This window comes from Photinus pyralis, unplaced genomic scaffold (assembly GCF_008802855.1).
Source record: "Photinus pyralis isolate 1611_PpyrPB1 unplaced genomic scaffold, Ppyr1.3 Ppyr1.4_LG3b, whole genome shotgun sequence".
Lineage (NCBI taxonomy): Eukaryota > Metazoa > Arthropoda > Insecta > Coleoptera > Lampyridae > Photinus > Photinus pyralis.
The window spans coordinates 28,362,225-28,380,347 of record NW_022170510.1 but is presented as its reverse complement, the minus strand read 5'-3'; the positions used below and the strand labels follow the sequence as shown (position 1 = coordinate 28,380,347).

Below are 18,123 nucleotides of genomic sequence, written 5' to 3'. Positions count from 1 at the left end.
AAACTTAAATTCAAAATAAAAGCGTGGCACGGTTACTTTTGTCCAACTGTTGGCTAAGTGTAGGAGTTGATCTGTGATGATTTTTGGTCATATAGTGGATTTTGGTAACTGTGTCGTCGTGGGGTTTCGAGACTGGTTTGTTAAGAATCTTCGTGTAGATGGGAAGATGGCGACATAATTGTAAGTGAGCACGTTCAAAAAATGATTTCAATTGAGGCGTCCGTTTGGTTTGGTTTACGGAAAATAATTAGGAGATTGCCTTGGTGCCGCTTACGGGATTTAATCGATTGCTATTTCGTCAATATACGTGGATTGGTACCACGCGGCACGTTTGGCCAAAGAGATTGCAAGAAATGCGTGTTCATCTACCTTCATTTGACTAATCCGCTTGTTAAAAAGTGAGTTCCATTCCAATATTGCTGTTGTTTGTGTCGATGTTATATCTTGGAGTGTATTTTAGCGGAAAAACCGTCGGGAAGATCATCTGTGTATGTACAGCTTCATTTGGGGAAGAGTCATAACTCATAACTATCACAGGAGATCAAGAGCAGCGTCTGGGACGAATTCCATTGTTGGGCGAGGACCCCTAAAGTGTTGTATTTAATTTTCTTGTCGGGGTTTGTTTATGGAGTGTTACACCCAGCAGGTTTGCACAATAGGGGTTTCGGTTATTTTTCTTAATTTTCCTGAAGTGCATAGGTATCAAGTTCTTCGAGGGTTATTGTTCAAGTCCGGGAGGTTTACAGTCCAGGGGGTATTCATCCGTGGGCTTTGAATATAAAATTCCGTGGGTTATTGTCACCCGGAGGTTCATGTGTGGGGGGTTACTGGATAGAGGTTTTAGACTTGCCCAGAGATTTCTGTCCTAGACCCTTTTCATTAGAATACCATAAAGGGTAAAACGTGCTCCCCCCCACCATTTCTAAAAATTTTGTTCAGCACCACTAGAGGCATGCGTATGCAAAATATGGGATAAATTGGTTTTAAAAGTTTTACTTTCAAAAATAGCATCTATTTCGGGAAATAATTTATGCGGGAGCCTCCTCCCCCTCCCCTTAAGATAACAAAATTTGAAAGACGTATGGCACACCTTCAAAGTATATTATAGGCTACGTATTGTGTAATTTTAGGGTTCTACGACAATTCCCCTAAAAGTGGTTCCAAACCAAAGAAGTGAGGCCGGACGGACAGACAGACGAACAGACGGGCGAACAAACCGCACACAATAGCGCATTTTTTTTAATTCACAACGTACCTTTGAAACGGTTGAGCCGATTTTAACAGACCTGGGCGAGTCGAAAAGAACAACTCCTGGGCTTCAAATATTATAATATTGGAAGTTTTATTAGTTTCACATGCCGCCTCTAGAGGGCTTTTTTCGACATTCCGACAGACTGGTAGTGCAAAAGGAAAAGTCAAAGAGGGGTGTAAGTCCCCCAAAAAGACAAATCCAAAATAGGTTATTGAAGCTGAAATTCGACAAATGATTAATTTTGTCAAAAAAGTTAAATGCATTGGTATGATTTTTTTTTATGAAAAAGTAGCTAAATGATGCCTAAACGAGCTCGTAAAAACCGCATCTCGATATCTTTTTCCTAACCTGAAATTTAGGCCAAAGAAAGCTTTACACCCTTAAATTTTTATTGTTTATTCTAATTATTCTGGAATTCTTTTTTATTCGTCAGAATAAAATCACTCGTCGACCCAGGGCCGTAGTTTGGAATTAAATTTGGAGTTGACAAGACATTTTGAAAAGAGACAGAAATATTTGGATTAACCACATGAAAGGTGTGAGTAATGTAGAACGACGGTTGTAATTTGTAAAACGGACCGAGGTATTGTGAGCAGCCCCGGAGCGAGGAAGCATTTTTGAAAATGTAATGCAACATATTTTCATCCATCAATTTAATCCATATTTTTGTAAATAGCTCAACCTCCGCCCAGTTAAAAATAACGACCCAAAATAAATAATTTAAAAAAAAATTTCACAAAGCGGACCTTTGTAACTAATCCTTTCTAGCGTTTTTGAACTGTTCCCTTGAACTTTTGAAATGCAATAAATGGCTCAATGAAAAAAAATGCTCTCTTTGGAAACCCTCTTTATTTCATAGCTAGTCAAATGACAAAACTAAACCCGAGGTCACTTTATTAATTTCCTCAAAAGCGTAACCTAAGTAACGGTATAGGATAGGTATATTTTATGTGAGTTGAGCAGATACCAGAGCCGGAGAAGAAAATTGGGGCGAAGAAACCCTTTCCAAAGTAAAATTCAAAGTGAATCATCTATTTCTTGTTACGTACGAAGCCCCCCATTCCTCACCCCCTCCTGATGGGCCGATGATTGCGTTCCGGCTCGCAAACAATTCCATTCCGAGCATTGAACACAACATAAATAATATTATGCAGGAGCAGTGTAGGCTAGGTTATTGACATGCTCTTTGTTTTGTGAAATTATTTCTAAAATTCAGAAGCAAAAGTTAATGTTGTAAGGCCTGGGATTCTAACAATGATGAATAATTAGAAATAATTATAATACATATAATACAACATATAAAATTGCCCTTGTGATCGAGTCTAAGGGCGTTACTGTTAAGAGAAACATAAAATGAAAGCGTATTCTAGCAATATTGTTTTTGTACACTCATTCAGTCTAAAAATTAAGTGGCCGTTAAAACATGTTTTTCAAAAATGATTCGGCTATGTTGCTGACATTCTGTAAAATTATTTCAAAAATTTGTAAACGAAAGACTTTTGCCGTTTTGAGTTTCTGCTTTTGGACTCGAATCTGTAGCAAAGATTTTTTTATTAATAAAAATCAAATGATATCAATTAATTACTTTTTGGGTCAGTACCGGGTTCCAGATATACCTACCCACTGTTCTTAGGACATATTACATGTATATTTTTTGAACAGGTTTAGGTCACAGAATTTGTGATGGTGCTAGAGTGCGGCATTCCTAATTTATTAATATAAACATATCCACATATCCATTGTTTTATAATATTGATCTTGGGTCACATTAAAATCCAAAAATTTGGAAAAAACCAGCTTCACAAAAATTAGTTTTGGGGGTTATCTGGGCTAAAAAATTAACTTTGTCTTTGTTCAGTAAAGAAATAAAAACGATGGAAATTGTTCTTGCTATTTATTTTTACACTTTAAATACAGTATTTTAATAACACCATTTATGTACAAAATTACATTTAAAATATAAACAGTAAATTCCAGTAGTATTTACCAACAGTGTAAGGTAAAAACAAATTTATTTTCTACAATTTACAACAATAATCTGTAAGCATATAAAACTGAATGTTTAACGAACAGTATAAGCCGTTCCAAAGCACAACAGTATATACATATTTACATCTTCTGGGAGAGAAGGGCCTCTTCAAATTGAGCAAAACAGCAGATACATGAGATATATGCATAAATACTTGCAGTATACGGCATATACAATCTAAGATACAGTTATATACAAAGCAAACGAAAATAAAACATTAAATACGTTAAGGTATTTGTTTACGTGTTACACAAAACGTTTATTAGTCTAGACATCGTAACAATACAAGCTAACAATCAAAAGGAAAAAAAAAGAAAAACTGTGCACAGGTTTTTCGTGCGGATTATTATTTATTTTAGAGGGGAATTGCATGTTAAATATTCGATTCCTTTATCTGACACAATCGGTCTCAAAAACGTTGTACATTACTCAACAATATCGTGCCGCAAAGCATTTTAAAACGAGAGCAAAGTGCGTATAGAATTGACCAACCCATACAAATTATAAATCTATACATTGCGTGCTAACAAATATAAATACGAATAAAATAAATAACGTCTTTTGTTTTATTTCTATATACCTTAAATTATATCACATTGAAGTAAATATATATACAAGACATAAACTAGAAGGAACAATATCATTATCCTATAAGAAAGGGGAAAATTACGAAATCTGAGCTTGTATTGTGAACCCTCGCTTTAATTCAGACGTAAAGCTTAAAAATAAGACAATGCGATGGTTTTAATATTAAGGCATATCTGCACGGGTAAAAAAGGGAAGCGATATGTGTTACTTATTTTCTTTATTTCACCACCCACTTGAGTGCCGAAATAAATATCAAAAGTAGAAACAGTTGATTAGGATATTCAATTTCCCCAAGTCCCAAGAGCCCAAGAACTGACCGTCACGGCTAGCTCCCGAAAGCTAGCGTACCATTTTCAAAAAATGCACCAGCGCGTCAAATTTAAAAATGGCCAGGGTCATTATAACGGCAACGTATAAGATTTTAGTAACAAAGCGGAATTCTCCACTGGAAAGCTCTTTAAAAATGCTTTTTGACTGTGTGCAAGTATGAAGTGTTTGTTATTGTAGAGTATTGCACTCTGACCACTATTAAAATTGACACACTGTATATGTACATTTTTGCAAATTAATCATTGGTTTTCATCTTGCATTCTTCATTTCCTGCAGGACGCATTTTTTCTCTACCAAATAGTTAAAAGGCTTAGTCGTAGTACCATTTTCCTTGCGGTGTCTGCTATATCCAAAAGAGTAAAAGAATGTGCAATAAAAATTAGTGGTTGCAAAAAAAATACCCCCTTTGACCATGCAGAAGTACGTCACTGAGCAAACAAAAAAATGTTATATTCAGTGTTTCAGACCAATTTTTACCCTGCATAATGACATTCTACAGAATGAGAAGTTTTCAAAACGTATCGAATTTAAACAAAATCTGTTACAGTTTATTCCACTTAAAAATGACTGTGCCTGTGTCCTTAACGACCTAACTAAATGCTGTTGGTCTAAGAGTTAAAAAAAGGGCCAATGGTGAAATATAAAAAATATCCTCAGCAGTAACTAACACAAAAATAGAATTGTATACGCGATAAAAGATAATTAAACTTTGAACTGAGGATACAGTTCCGAGAATGACCACAAAGGCTTTTCTTTAAAACCATGAGCTACGAATGGTAAAGTGTAGGAAATGTTTAGTTCGGCAAAATTATTCATTTAAGGAAAACTTAAATTCCTTTTTTTAGTTTAACAAAAAGAGGTCCAAGAATCGCACTTCGCTGATGCAGAAGAAGACCAGCGCCGACAACGTGAACATAAGAAAAGAATTGAAGCTATGGAAATGTGGATGTGAAGAAAGATGCCTGGAATAAAGTGGTCTGAAAGGATTACGAACGAACAAGTACTAGGCAGAATAAAGGAAAATCTTTGTATAAAAGATTTTGGGAAGCAAAAGAGTTTGGCTTGTTGAAGGACGTGATCGAAGGAACCGTGGAGGGAACAAGGAAAAGAGAAAGAAGACGAGTGAAGATGATAAACGATCTGAAAGAGGGGAGAGAATACGCGGGTATGAAAAGAAAGGCAATGGATGGAGTGGAGACGGCAAAATAGAACCGGCAAAATTGCACGTTAAAGAGAAATTCGCTCCCCAAGCTAATTCTGGAGGATCTCCATTCGGAATACTGATCTCGGAAAGTGCGTCAACCGCCTCAAAAAATCAGATTGGCAAGAAAACGCTTCCTAGAAAACTTCAGGAAATTTGACTCCCTTCTGTGGTACTTGTACAAGAAGCGTATTCTAACCAACATACACAACTAAAGTAGTACTTCGACCCCGAATAATTACCCTTATAGTGGAGTTTTTTGGCCCATTAAAAACGTGCAAATGCGCTATTGTTAAATTTTTTTTAGTACACGAGATTTCAACGCTAGAAAGCAGCACTCGGGCGAATCCTCAGTTATGACTCGGATCACAGACACCTTGCTTGGATTCTCGAATCTTGAATTCGAGTAATTTTTTTGAATCATTAAAGAAATTCTAATCCTGATGATGTTCCGAAGTAGAATCGTTTCATCTCGAAAAATCCCGCGTTCGGATATGCTGCAAAGTGACCAATCATTAATCTCACAATTGATAGGTCGCCCATTATTGCCCTAAGAAAAAATTTTCCAAAATGTTTCGAGTGGTTTGAGCAAAATGCGATTGCCATCGGGAAACTGCAAACCACATTGCCTTAGAACCACGAAAAACGGCTTGGTATGGTATACCACTGTGTTAAAAAAGTATCCAACCTTAAATTTTCCCGTGGAGCGTGGGAGACTTTGGTGGGAATGTGGAGGAGACCATCAGGCGGAATGCGACGGCACGGCTGAACGCCATTCCAGAAACTGCGTTCCAAGCGTGTTTGCAAAAATGGGAAGCGCTAGGAGAAGTGTGTGTGTGTGTCACCAAGGAGACTACTTTGAAGGGGATGGAAGTTTCGGACCAAAAGGTTGATACTTTTTGAACCCACCTAGTACGGGAGGAATTGTATGGTTAAATGGACGAAATTCCTACCCCTTTTGATATTACTTATACATATATTATAAATTACTTGTACTGTTAACAGATGATTTTGACTTAAAAATATACAATTCCTTTTGTGAGGTGAGTGGAAAATCTAAACCAATCGATTTTGAACGATTAACCCTAACTCACTCTGTATATTAGGTTGGCAAATGTCATTCTCCCAGGGATAAACCACTGACCAAAACTGCAAAATAATGCCATTGAATTCCAGTGAGAATTTTAAGTTAATATTAATATTTTCAATAGGAATCTGTTATACATAATTTACATTTATTTATGTGGCCTACATATTATGGTCTCGACAGAAGTGACTGCTCCTTTCTCTCTCACACTCCTTCGTACCTTTCTTTTTGCCGTGATGTATTATAGAAATAAATTAAACAAATATAGCAAACGAGCTCCTGGGTATGGCCTATAGCTTGGCATTGCTCATTTTGAATTTCATGTAATTAGGTTCATAACAAACGGAGATGTCAAAAGAGCCTTCTTTATTGTTTACCCTGCCAATTTTCGAACTCTGATCTACAAATTTGGTAAAGAATCTATCTGCAAAATTTCATCGTAATTGGTCCGTTCATTTTCGAGATATCGTGCTAACGGACAGACGGACAGACACCGCAAAATTATGAACACGCTAGGAGGTCGATGAGTACATATATTATACTTGAACGGTATTGTTACGACTGAGTCCCGTGGAAAGCATAGTCATACCGAGTGATAAGAAGTAAGAGACCTTCGTGAAAGAAATTTTCATCCAAAAAGTGGACGACTTGGATCTCAATTAAACCTCTTAATTCTTCCCTACTTCTTTAAGAACTTTAAGACTCTCACTATTAGTTGGTATTCTGAATTTTATGCCTCAAATTACAGTTTACAAGCCGAAAGAACATAGGTAAGCTTCTAAAATCAATTCTATTGAATCTGTTTAGAAATTGATAGCATTGTTTTACTCAACACGTGAACACAATATCTTCAGCATCGGCAGCTGCGCCGCCTCACCGCGCTACCTCTGAAACTTTTGATTGATAAAAACTTCAAGGAATTATTTTTGTGAAATATTTAAATATTAAAGGCCATCTTTTGACTCAACGCGAGAACAAAGCTGCGCCGCTCGCATTTATATAAAAATCAGTACAAAGTAAGCCACAACTTGAACTATAGCTTTTAAAAAGACCTAGAATTCCAAAACAATTCCAGCATTCCATGAATTCCAAAAGAGTTCTAGAATTACAAGAGGTTGTACACCAGATTTTTATAGTGGTTTGCCCCGCGATTCCCTCTCGAAGGTGTCATTTTGCTTTGGCTTTGTTCGGAATGGTAAAAAGTGCACGAAATTGCGCTTTAAATGTGTATATTGGTCAATTAAAAAAAGACATCGACGATTTGAATACGATATTTCCGTTCAAATGCGGTTAAAAGGATCGCTATACCGCATAGCGTCTCGGATGATGAGATGAATATTGGAATCGTCTTGCGACGGATGAGAATTTAGTCCCGTGCAAAACATACCTACAATCATACCGCGCTATATGAAATACTCACTTCGAAAATGTTGAATTCATTCCAGGTAATGGTCAAAATCAATATAAAGTAAGTCACAACTTGAACTATAGCATGTAAAAAAAGGCTCAGAATTCCAAATGAATTCGGTGAATTCCAAAATAATGTCAGGAAGGAAGCTACTAGACACAGTTCTGGGCATATCCATTCCACATCCTCAAAAGAGTTAGAAAATAAACTGGTAATGTAATGTATTAAGAAAATTATTCCAAACGTATGGTTCGGTTACCATTATTACCTTTGCATATTTAATTTTGCACCCTAGTTCTCACAAACGCTTCTTGAGGGTAACTGCTAGTTGGACAAAATATTGTGACAAATTTATCGCACCAAGATCTCCCCATACCCAAATGCAGGTGTAGAGATTAATTATAAATATATTAGCATCATTTCTCGTTCAATGGGAGGCTGAAGTTTTTGCTACCATAAAAATGACATGAAAAAGTAGACTGAGAAGATGGTTACATAAGGTATAAAAACAAAGGGTTAGCATTGAACACAAGTAAAAAATGCAAGATGTGTTAAAATGCAATAAATAAAGCTTAAAAATCTACAAGATAAGGTTAGTAACCGACTACAGTTGACTTGTAAGGCAAAAAGTTGTAAATGTGACTGAAGTCATTAGTATTATTCAAGTTTAACAAAATACGCCAGACGTCAACAAAAAATTCAGTTTCAAAAACATCGGCGAACCTTTAATAACAGATAAACAAGATCTAAAATACATTTTTAGTTGATATTTGCGGTACCAAGTACTTTTTTATTGCAAGAACAAAAAATGGTGGAGTTTAGGCGAGCTGATCCGTAAATATTAAATTACGTGTGCGCTCTTTTCTTCACAAAACGAATATAATTAGGAAGTAACCTACGAATCACATTTAAACAAAGTAAGGGAAGAACGTTGCTTGAAAACGCCTGAAACTTTTTTTTTTGTATTCAACGATTCTTATCTAAAGCTTTAATTATATTCTATCTACCTATTTATATCTGGCGTGTAAACCTTTTTTCAGTCAAAACTTACATTCGCACCTCTTCCGTTTTAATGCGTATACATAGCAAATTATGGTATTCGATCCGTCAAATGTTATGTGCCAAGTAATTATTTAATCAATCAATACCCAAGAGGAATAACAATATAGCGGTATCATTTTCCTATTAAAAACCTTTCAATTTGAGACCCGCGCTTATTAAATATAAATTAAACAAACTGAGCCGAGGGCGTACCGGTGCATTAGAATAGGTACTTGTATCAATTTAGTCCTCTAACGAAGGAAATACCGCTGAAAATTTCCTCTTGAGCTTTTGAGACACTATACGGGGTTGTTAAACATGCTGTTCTGGTCTATTCTAAGCATCCTTTGATGATTTTTGAAAAAGTGCTTCGTTGTGAAGATACAGGGAAAAGCATTGTTCAAATAATAACAATTTATGACTAAAAATTACATCCAATCTTCCCCTCACCCACTCCCAGACTTTTTCAAAAACCACTGGCCTAGCGTAAAATATAAATAAAATAAAATAGCCAAACGTCAATAAATCTTAACAAACCTGATAGAAAAAAACAAACAAAATAATCAATCAAAGGAATCGCACAACTTCTATTTCTTCGCCCTGTATCTTCGCTTTTTCAAAAATTATCAAACGCTAAGGAATTTACCGCACACGGTATTAAATTCGAAATTACGGAAATGTCGTACGTAATTTTAATTGTGGATATACAGAGTGTTCCTAAATATGATCTAAATACGGAAGGGGCGAATTCTTTGGCTTATTTTATGACTAAAAGTTCATATAAACATAGGTCCGAAAACGTTTCGTTATCGATGGTGTTTTTTAAGTTTTTAGAGTAACTCAACGAAGTCGTCGGCGTCTGTGTCTGTCTGTATGTCTGTTCTATCGAGATCTCGGCCCCTGAGTCACCTAAGGACTCCGGATTGTCGCTAATTGATAGCTGCTATGGTCTATATTTGCCCGTTACTCATCATTTACAGTTGTGTTACGAGGTGAGTTTTTAAACATTTTTGTCTTTATACCTCTTGCAGATTTTTTGGTGGTGAGCATCTACAGAGTGTTGTTTTTTAGGGGTCATTTCATTTTCTACCCCTGAACAGTTTTCGGTGCGCCGCTGATATGTATATTGTAAAACAATAATATAGTTTTCTGGTCTGTTTAGACCATAAACCATAAACGGCCGTGATCACTAAAAGGTACTGTGAATGTTGAATCGATTAGGCCCAACTTTTTGCATTGAAGATTATATCGCTAAAGCTATGCCCAGTTTGAAATTCGGTTCATAAGTAACGGAGATGCCAAAAGGGCCTTTCGTATTTTTTGGCTTACATTGGCAATTCACGAACTCCGATTTACAAATTTCGATTTCAAGAGAAGGGATGGACCGATTACGATGAAATTTTACAGATAGATTCTTTATCAAATTTGTAGATCGAGATTCGTGAATTGACAATGTAGGAGACAAATAAGGAAAGCCCTTTCGACATCTCCGTTAGTTATGAGCCGAGTTGTATTAAAGTCACACTGGGCATATCTCTAGCCATATAATATGTAATTCCAAAAGTTGAGCCTATCCGATTCAATATTCACAGTGCTTTTTTAACGCAAACGGTGAACGGGAGGTCGGAGGTGGGTACCGACAAACGGAATATGGCTACTCTCGACGAGATCGCACAAAAAAGTTTCCAAATTCTGATGCCCTTTAAACAATGTCAATCCTCCTTTGAGATTTAAAAAAATTCATGAAACACTTGCACAGTTTTCCCCTTTAAAAAAAATATCTAAAGGGGCGAAATCCGCCTTTGAACTCTAAAGTGGCTAATATAATACTGATCTGAGGACTTCATTTTTGGCATCTCGTTCATTTATAAACCGAATTGCATGAAATTTAAACCGGGCATATCCAGCACCATGTCAAATCTACATGATCACCCCTTTGGCACTTTTTATTATGTATCGTCAGGGCTTAACTCGTGCATATTTTAGTGTCAGCATATTAAAATGATCCTTCTCCAAGAACAAGTCTCGCCAGGGTGCGGGCCTCCGCTAATAGCTCTGCAATCAGAGTGGGTTGGTTTCCAGGCTTTTTATGTTTTAATTTCATAAATAATAAAGTTGGCATTGCGCATGCGCAAAACAACATTTTGAAAACGTCGTTAATTTTACTTATATTGGTAGTATTTACATACAAAGTTTTATTTAAATATCTTCATAAATAAAAGTTAGCATTGCACATGCGCTACACCAAATTTTTGACACTGCGCATGCGCAAACCCCAAAAATATCGCCCAAATCGGTTGAGTGGTGTAGAAAGAGTACGTGTAACGGACGGACGGACGACAAAGTGCAGGCAATAGCGAGTTTTCACTTTGTGGAAAATACGCTGCTCAACAGATCGTGTGGGAATGGACATTAATAAAAACAAAAACTGCATCAGGCGCACAAATCTGAGAAGTTTAAGAAATATATGTACTGACAGAGCCTCCCAAAATCGACGCATTACTCAAAAATTAACTCCAAGAAATTTGAGACACTGGCGCACTAGAAAATCATTCATCAGGAGCACAGACGAGCGTGGATCTTAATTAATAGTGGAATAATCTTTTATTGATTTCTACGAATCTTATTTGAGTGAGCATGGAGTCACTAACAAAACGTGTTTCATTGTATCAGAAGCACAAATTCCAGAAGTAGAACGAAACTAAGAGATATGTACTTGTTTGACACTGTCGGCTTGTATTCTTTGTTTTACAACAGTATCAGGAAATCATTTCATCAGGAGCACAGATAAACAACAGCGAACGTGGCCCATTGTTAATGCCACAATAATTTCTATGGATTGCCATCGAATTTGAGAGCATGAAGTCTTTAATAAAGCATATTAATTTAATTATATCAGGAGCATGGAAGGGACAATTCTGAAATAACTTCTTATTGATTACTGTCCAATATCATTTTAGAGAGTATGAGGGATTTAACTGTATCAGGATCACGGCAAGATACTAACTACGTCGAAACGCTAATTTCTGTAGTCTTCGTTTAGCAAAAGTATCAAAAAATCTGTTCATCAGGAGGGCATAGGTATAAAAAGTCGAGAACTTTGATAATATGCTAAAATAGTTCCTTTTTAATCCTTATCTAATCTCGTTTTAGAGAGTAGGAGGTCACTAAAAAGAAATATTTAATTGTATTAGGAGCACAAATTGTTTTACTGATAAGCCTCCTAATATAGACCCCTTCCTCAAAAGTTAACGCCAAGGCACTGGTTTAGCAATGGTATTAGAAACTCGTCTCATCAGGAACAAAGGTGAACAACCGAAAAAGTGATCCACACTTAATATGTCCTTCTCTCCTAATATCGACGCTATTCTTAAAACTTAACGCTAAAGTAGCAAGCGAGTTGAGACGCTGGCGTTGTAATCTCCGTTTAGCATAGAAAATCGTGTCATTAGGGGCACAGATGAACGATCGAGAATGTGCTTCATATGTAATGCTAAAATATTTCTTATTTATTACCATGTAAAATCATTTGAGAGAGCATAAAATCACTAATAGAGAATATTTAATTGTATCAGGAGCACAAATTCTAGAAGTGGAAGGTAATTAAGAAATATGTAAGTACTTGTTTTACTGGCACGGCATTCTTATACAGTCAGCGGCTAAAATATGGAACAAATTGATATTTTTTCTTGTGCATTTTTTTGCACTAAAGAGAAAATATACAGGTTGCGTCAAAACGTAGATATAGATAACAAAGTTGATTTTTTTTAAAAGAACAGAATTGTGTGAAATATATTTTCGAATTGTGTCACACAAGCACATGCATGATCCTCAATAACGAGAGGGATACGTGATTTCAGAATACAAGTGGGAGTACCATGATCTCTATTTTACCAAAAGGTACCGAATGTTCAAACTGTGTAGCTACACGGATTTTGTCCAATTGCAATAGAATTGTGCTGTTTTGATGCTGCAGCAGTGGATTACAATTACGCCAGACCTATCGCTGCGGCATTTGTCTGTTCGAAAACCTCAAAAACTGGCTCAGGATATGCCGTTTTACTACGAATGAAACCGTGGGCGAAACTTCAACTTGAAGCAGTTAGCAAAACTATCCTTAGAAATGCACAATAAAAAATGTATTGAAAAATCAATAATAAAGTGGTCAAAAACGTGCGTTTTTAGCGTATTTCTTTCAAAGTGAAAAATCCGACTGCACTTGGTCGTTCGTCAGTCCGTCCGTCATACATACTATTTCCACACGACTGAACCGATTTGGGCGATATGAGTATATGACGCTCATTTAAAAGGGCTTGGTGCAAAGATGCCGTGCGTCGTGCGTACTGGTATTTTTGGTTTTGCACATGCGCAGTGTAAAAAATTTAGTTTAACGCATGTACAATACTAACTTTTTTATTTACGAAGATATATACGATACTTTATATGTAAACACTACGAATATAAGTAAAAGTAACCAAATTTGTTTTGCGCATGCGCAATACCAACTTTCTGATTTAGGAAAGCATTTAAATGAAATTTGATACATAGGCACTTACGAAAAACTGACTAGTACAACAGACTTCTACGATAGGCGATTCATTTGAAAGAGAATAGGACAAGATCTTGTGCCTACCGGTATTTTTTTCCAGACCTAGCAAATAACGCTTTTGTCATTTATATTTGCAGAAGAGAAACAGAAGCGCCTTTTATTTCATTTTGATTTTCCTGCCTTACAAAAGCAATTATCCATACAAGCGAGAGTATCTAGCATTACAAGAATGTAGGTTCCTATCGAATATGACCCGTTTGTAAACTTGTAAACAAAAAGGATCCCATCAAAAAACTGGAGCTTTCCCTGATAGCAGATCTGCCGTCTCAGACGGTTTGAATAGGTACAGGTAAATCATGGTACGGGTGATGCTGCAAAAGTTCCGGTTGTCATGTGGTAACGAGACAGTTTTGGAAATAAATGCCAAAAATTGTGATTACGTTAGCCATGATCCTATTGTTAAAAACTATTTCCTAAATTCAAATGGGGACATACGCAATCAAAAATTATGCTCAAAATCGATTTCATTTCAGGATACACATAAGGGATGTTACCATCGTAAGGAAATTCTCATTGCAAAAAATCCAGAGTACGTACGTACTACTTAAAGCTTTTCAGGTCACTACTTCTTATCGCTAGGTATGCACCGTATGTTTTTGCACGGGAGTAAAATCATCTCATCGACTACGCGTCACGTCAAGCGAATTTCAATGGGAATTGACCAAAGTCACATTTTTTTAGTAACATCAAAGTGATAAAATGAGTTTAAGATTTTTCATTACCTATATGTATTTGTCGCATTTATAACAGTATAAGGGATGATTAACAGGACAGTCTCATTAGCCACTTTCGGATGGTCACTGTCGCGGGTTCGGACCCAAGCGCGCGCGTTTTGGTTGCTATAATACATAAGGGAGGGAAGAAGCGTGAGAGAGAAAGAAGAGTCCACTTCTGTCGGCACTCACTAAATGGCATTTTCCAATTTTTTTTATACAACTAAACTTAGTGCATGTTTCTGGTACAACAGAGGGTGTTATAAACAGACAATTTACCTAAAACTGCATGATTGAATAACCCTTGTGCTTATAAACTTTCAGAGCTAATTCTCATTAGTTTGCTATTTAAAAATGGACTGACGTAGTGAGGCGCAACAATGATTTACAGCTTAACAGAAAGACGACTGTATGTTAAATGAGTGTTTAAATATGAATCTCGCATGCATAACGCTAATAAAACAAATGCAGAGGGATGAATTGGTGAACAAACGCATCTAATGGCTTTTACTGTTGCGATAAAAGAGTAGTGACGACTCCCACTAAAAGAACATATTTATGAATCTCGCTAGCACCACAGATAGGTATACGTAAAGAAGGTACATCTGTGCTACCACCTAGGACATACAACCCTTACGAATATGCGTGTTTATCAGTTTACATACAAAGCCGTTATGTCACTTTCTTGACTCTTAAATATTTCTTAACAAAAATATTGATCTTCCTTGTTGAACTTCTTCCAGACAAAAAAAAATTAATTCGTCTAAATTACCCTAAAAAAATGTGATTTTTAAAAAAAATCGAAAATTCTTTCCTTGGGCAGTATTTTAAAAAAAGGGCTGAGTCCCAAGAGCTCAAGCTCTCGGGCGTAAGGACGGGAATAAAATGGGTTCAGTTAAACGATTTAGAGGAGGAACTCCTCTCCTAGCACCCGCATTTCTAGTATATAACCGGAAGAGGGTAACTATAGTGAGACTGCTATATTAAAATACTACTCACTTACTAGCCTTGTTAGTCACGTATGATTTTATATGACTGACGGTTTCAAAATATAGGACGGTTCTGGCTGTACTTTTATAATGTTTTAAAGCGAATAGTTTGGAAAAATATCTAATCTATCCTTTGTCTAAATCGCTCGCTGTCTTTGATCCCGAAAAAGCAAGGAAAAAATACTAACTAAAATTTTTTGATATGTGCTCCGTCCTTGTGTGTAATGTTTTTGAAAATCAGCCATGGCTTCCATTTTTAATTTGTTAATTACATCCGCGAGAATACGTTCAGAACATAATTTTAAGCGCTTAAAGTCGTGCAAAGGCTCGAACCCGAAAGGTTTCGAAAGTTTTTGAATTTTCAGGTTTCAGCTCTTTCATATAGCCTTAGGCTTTGGATTTAAAGATTGTTTCTAGATAGTACCTGTTTTCAAAAAAGGAGTTAGAAGTAGCTAGGCCAGGACGTTTTGGCTACATATTTTGTAAAATATTTTTAATTCCGATTTTACTCAAAAATCCTTTTTCAGACTTCAGGGTTTAAAAAAAAGTCCTTTTCTAAAGGTATCTGTACAGCTCTAGGTATACGCACAATGTGAAGTCGATATTAATTAACAAATCAGTGGCGTCCGGGGCTTACTTATACGTATATTAAAAATTAGGCGTCAGGTGGGCCCCCGACCAAACTACTCAGAAAAATTCATCTGACTGAATCAACAGTGGGTTAGCTGTATTGTATATTTTCTTTGATCTCAAAGTGGGTTAGCATATCTATATTGTATTGACTGGTCTATAGTCCTCCGCTGTTTTGACGCGACCGCCTACCGGTGACGCCAATAAGTTTAGAAAGACATTTAATTATTAAAAAATTTTACTTGCATAATCAAGTGGGCCCAACTATTATTTTAGTACAAATTCCCCCGTAATGTTTTTTTAATATGTTCTTATTGGTTTTCGTGTACCTACAGTAAAGGTGGAACCCTGGGTCTATCCAATCTTTCATGATTTTTAATTATTTTAATTAACTGTAGATATTAATTTATTTACTCAGGATTGCTCACTGACCTGTAAAAGCTTGAAAAACATACACACCACAAGTACATCCCCTAGGGCTCCATAAGCTTGTTTCAAAAATGAAACATGAAACAATCAATTATAACACAATTAAAATAGGTAATATATCGTCTTCGAATCACGTGCAAAGTAGGTAAAAAGTCGTCTAATAAACGTTAAAATACAAAAAGTCATACTTAAGCTGCATCTACTTAAGTACTTAATTATTCTACCTACTACCGCACGATATAAATTTTATGGTAATTGAAATTAATGAAAATTAATAGGATACAGTGATATAATTTGTAATCGACTTTTCAGGTCGTTATGACTTTACACGACAAAAAATAATTAATGGCCTTTAAACGTTTTGACCTTTACGTACACCTATAATTACTTTCGGTAATAGCAAACGATACTGTATCAAATATTAAAGAATTAAAGTTAGGGTTCACAAAATTGCAGATAATAATATTGTTTAGACAATTTTATTGCACATACTGAGCATACTGGATGTGTGCCGACGCTTCCCAAGATCTTGGGGTGCAATATTGATTAGGTATACAAGAAGAAAAGAAGCTAAGGTTAAATCTAAGTGGCACAAAGTTGCATCAGCACAGATGTATCACTAGCATACCTACCCTACTCATAAATTATAATCAGACTTACGAATTGATCATATGAATCATATGAATGGGATCACATGGAAGGTAAGATAAATCGAGGCACTCGAAGAAGTTCATCTGCGGGCGGTGGTAGATGGTACTGTTGATGGTAATAGGAATTGTTGGGGAACAAAATCGGTGGTTTTAAGCCCATTTCGCAGTATGGTGGGAACGTCCATTGCATGTGTGTGGTTGTCGACGAAAATGGTTGCTGCTTGGGGTCTTCTTCCGATGGTTTATCTGGCGATATCAAGCTTTCGATGGTAAATGACCTCTTCGGCCTAATGTTTGTTAACACAGGTTCACTTGTATTTAACGAAGGTGATGGTACTCTTGAAACTTGCGCGTTTGAGGGAATACCTTCAGATTGAGTTTCCGCCGGCGCAAAGAAGAACCTATTTATATTCGCTAAAGCGGCTAATTCGTTATCTAACAGTTCTTTATCACTCTTCATTAACTTAAACCGTTTCCGGCGCCGTAAAAGACTGCCATTTTCAAACATATCGAAAGCTGCCGGATGTAAAGCCCAATAAGCACCCTTTCCTGGGCGATCGGGTCGACGCGGTATCTTAATGAAACAATCGTTAAAGGACAAGTTATGTCGTAGCGAATTTTGCCATCGTTGCGTATTACGGCGATAGTACGGAAAATTATCGGTAATGAACCGGTAAATTTCCGACAAAGGTAGCATTTTTTCGGGTGAACTCCAAATTGCCATTGCCGTTAATGATATATAAGAGTAAGGAGGTTTCTGATCGCCATAAGTTTCACGAGAAGGTCTTGGCATGTCTTATTTTCGGCGCACACTGTCACTAAAATGTCGCACACCAATCAACAGCTGCTAGAATTAGTTTCAAGTCACTACAAACATCCAACAGAGTCGATAAACAGAGTTAAACTGGGGCTTGTAGAGACCCCTGCGAAATTCTTGTTTTCGCCGCCGTATTTCATTGGTTACACCCTCACAATGGCCCATGAACGCGCCTTTCAAACCGCCTCTTAAAAGAGACCGCCTTCGGTCTACCTGTGGAGGTACCATATTCTAATGAGATAATAGCAGGTGTTTATCAGTACATCTCTAGCCGTATAATTAGAAGAGCTACCTGACTGTATTCATTTGCAGATTCTGTAATCAATTTTCTTCGAGATATCTGGCGTACA

At 36.5% G+C, this 18,123-nt stretch overlaps 1 protein-coding gene across 1 annotated transcript; it reads right to left on the bottom strand.

Annotated features, from left to right (window-relative positions):
* Positions 1-16,659: 16,659 nt before the first annotated feature.
* Positions 16,660-17,814, bottom strand: LOC116167483 (fork head domain-containing protein FD4-like). The gene has a single exon (XM_031482865.1). It carries the CDS (start codon positions 17,747-17,749, stop codon positions 16,997-16,999), a length of 753 nt encoding a protein of 250 aa, XP_031338725.1. The 5' UTR covers positions 17,750-17,814; the 3' UTR covers positions 16,660-16,996.
* Positions 17,815-18,123: the final 309 nt, after the last annotated feature.

Excerpts from the sequence above, each read along its gene's own strand:
- LOC116167483 (XM_031482865.1), bottom strand. The coding sequence starts at position 17,749 with ATGCCAAGACCTTCTCGTGAAACTTATGGCGATCAGAAACCTCCTTAC.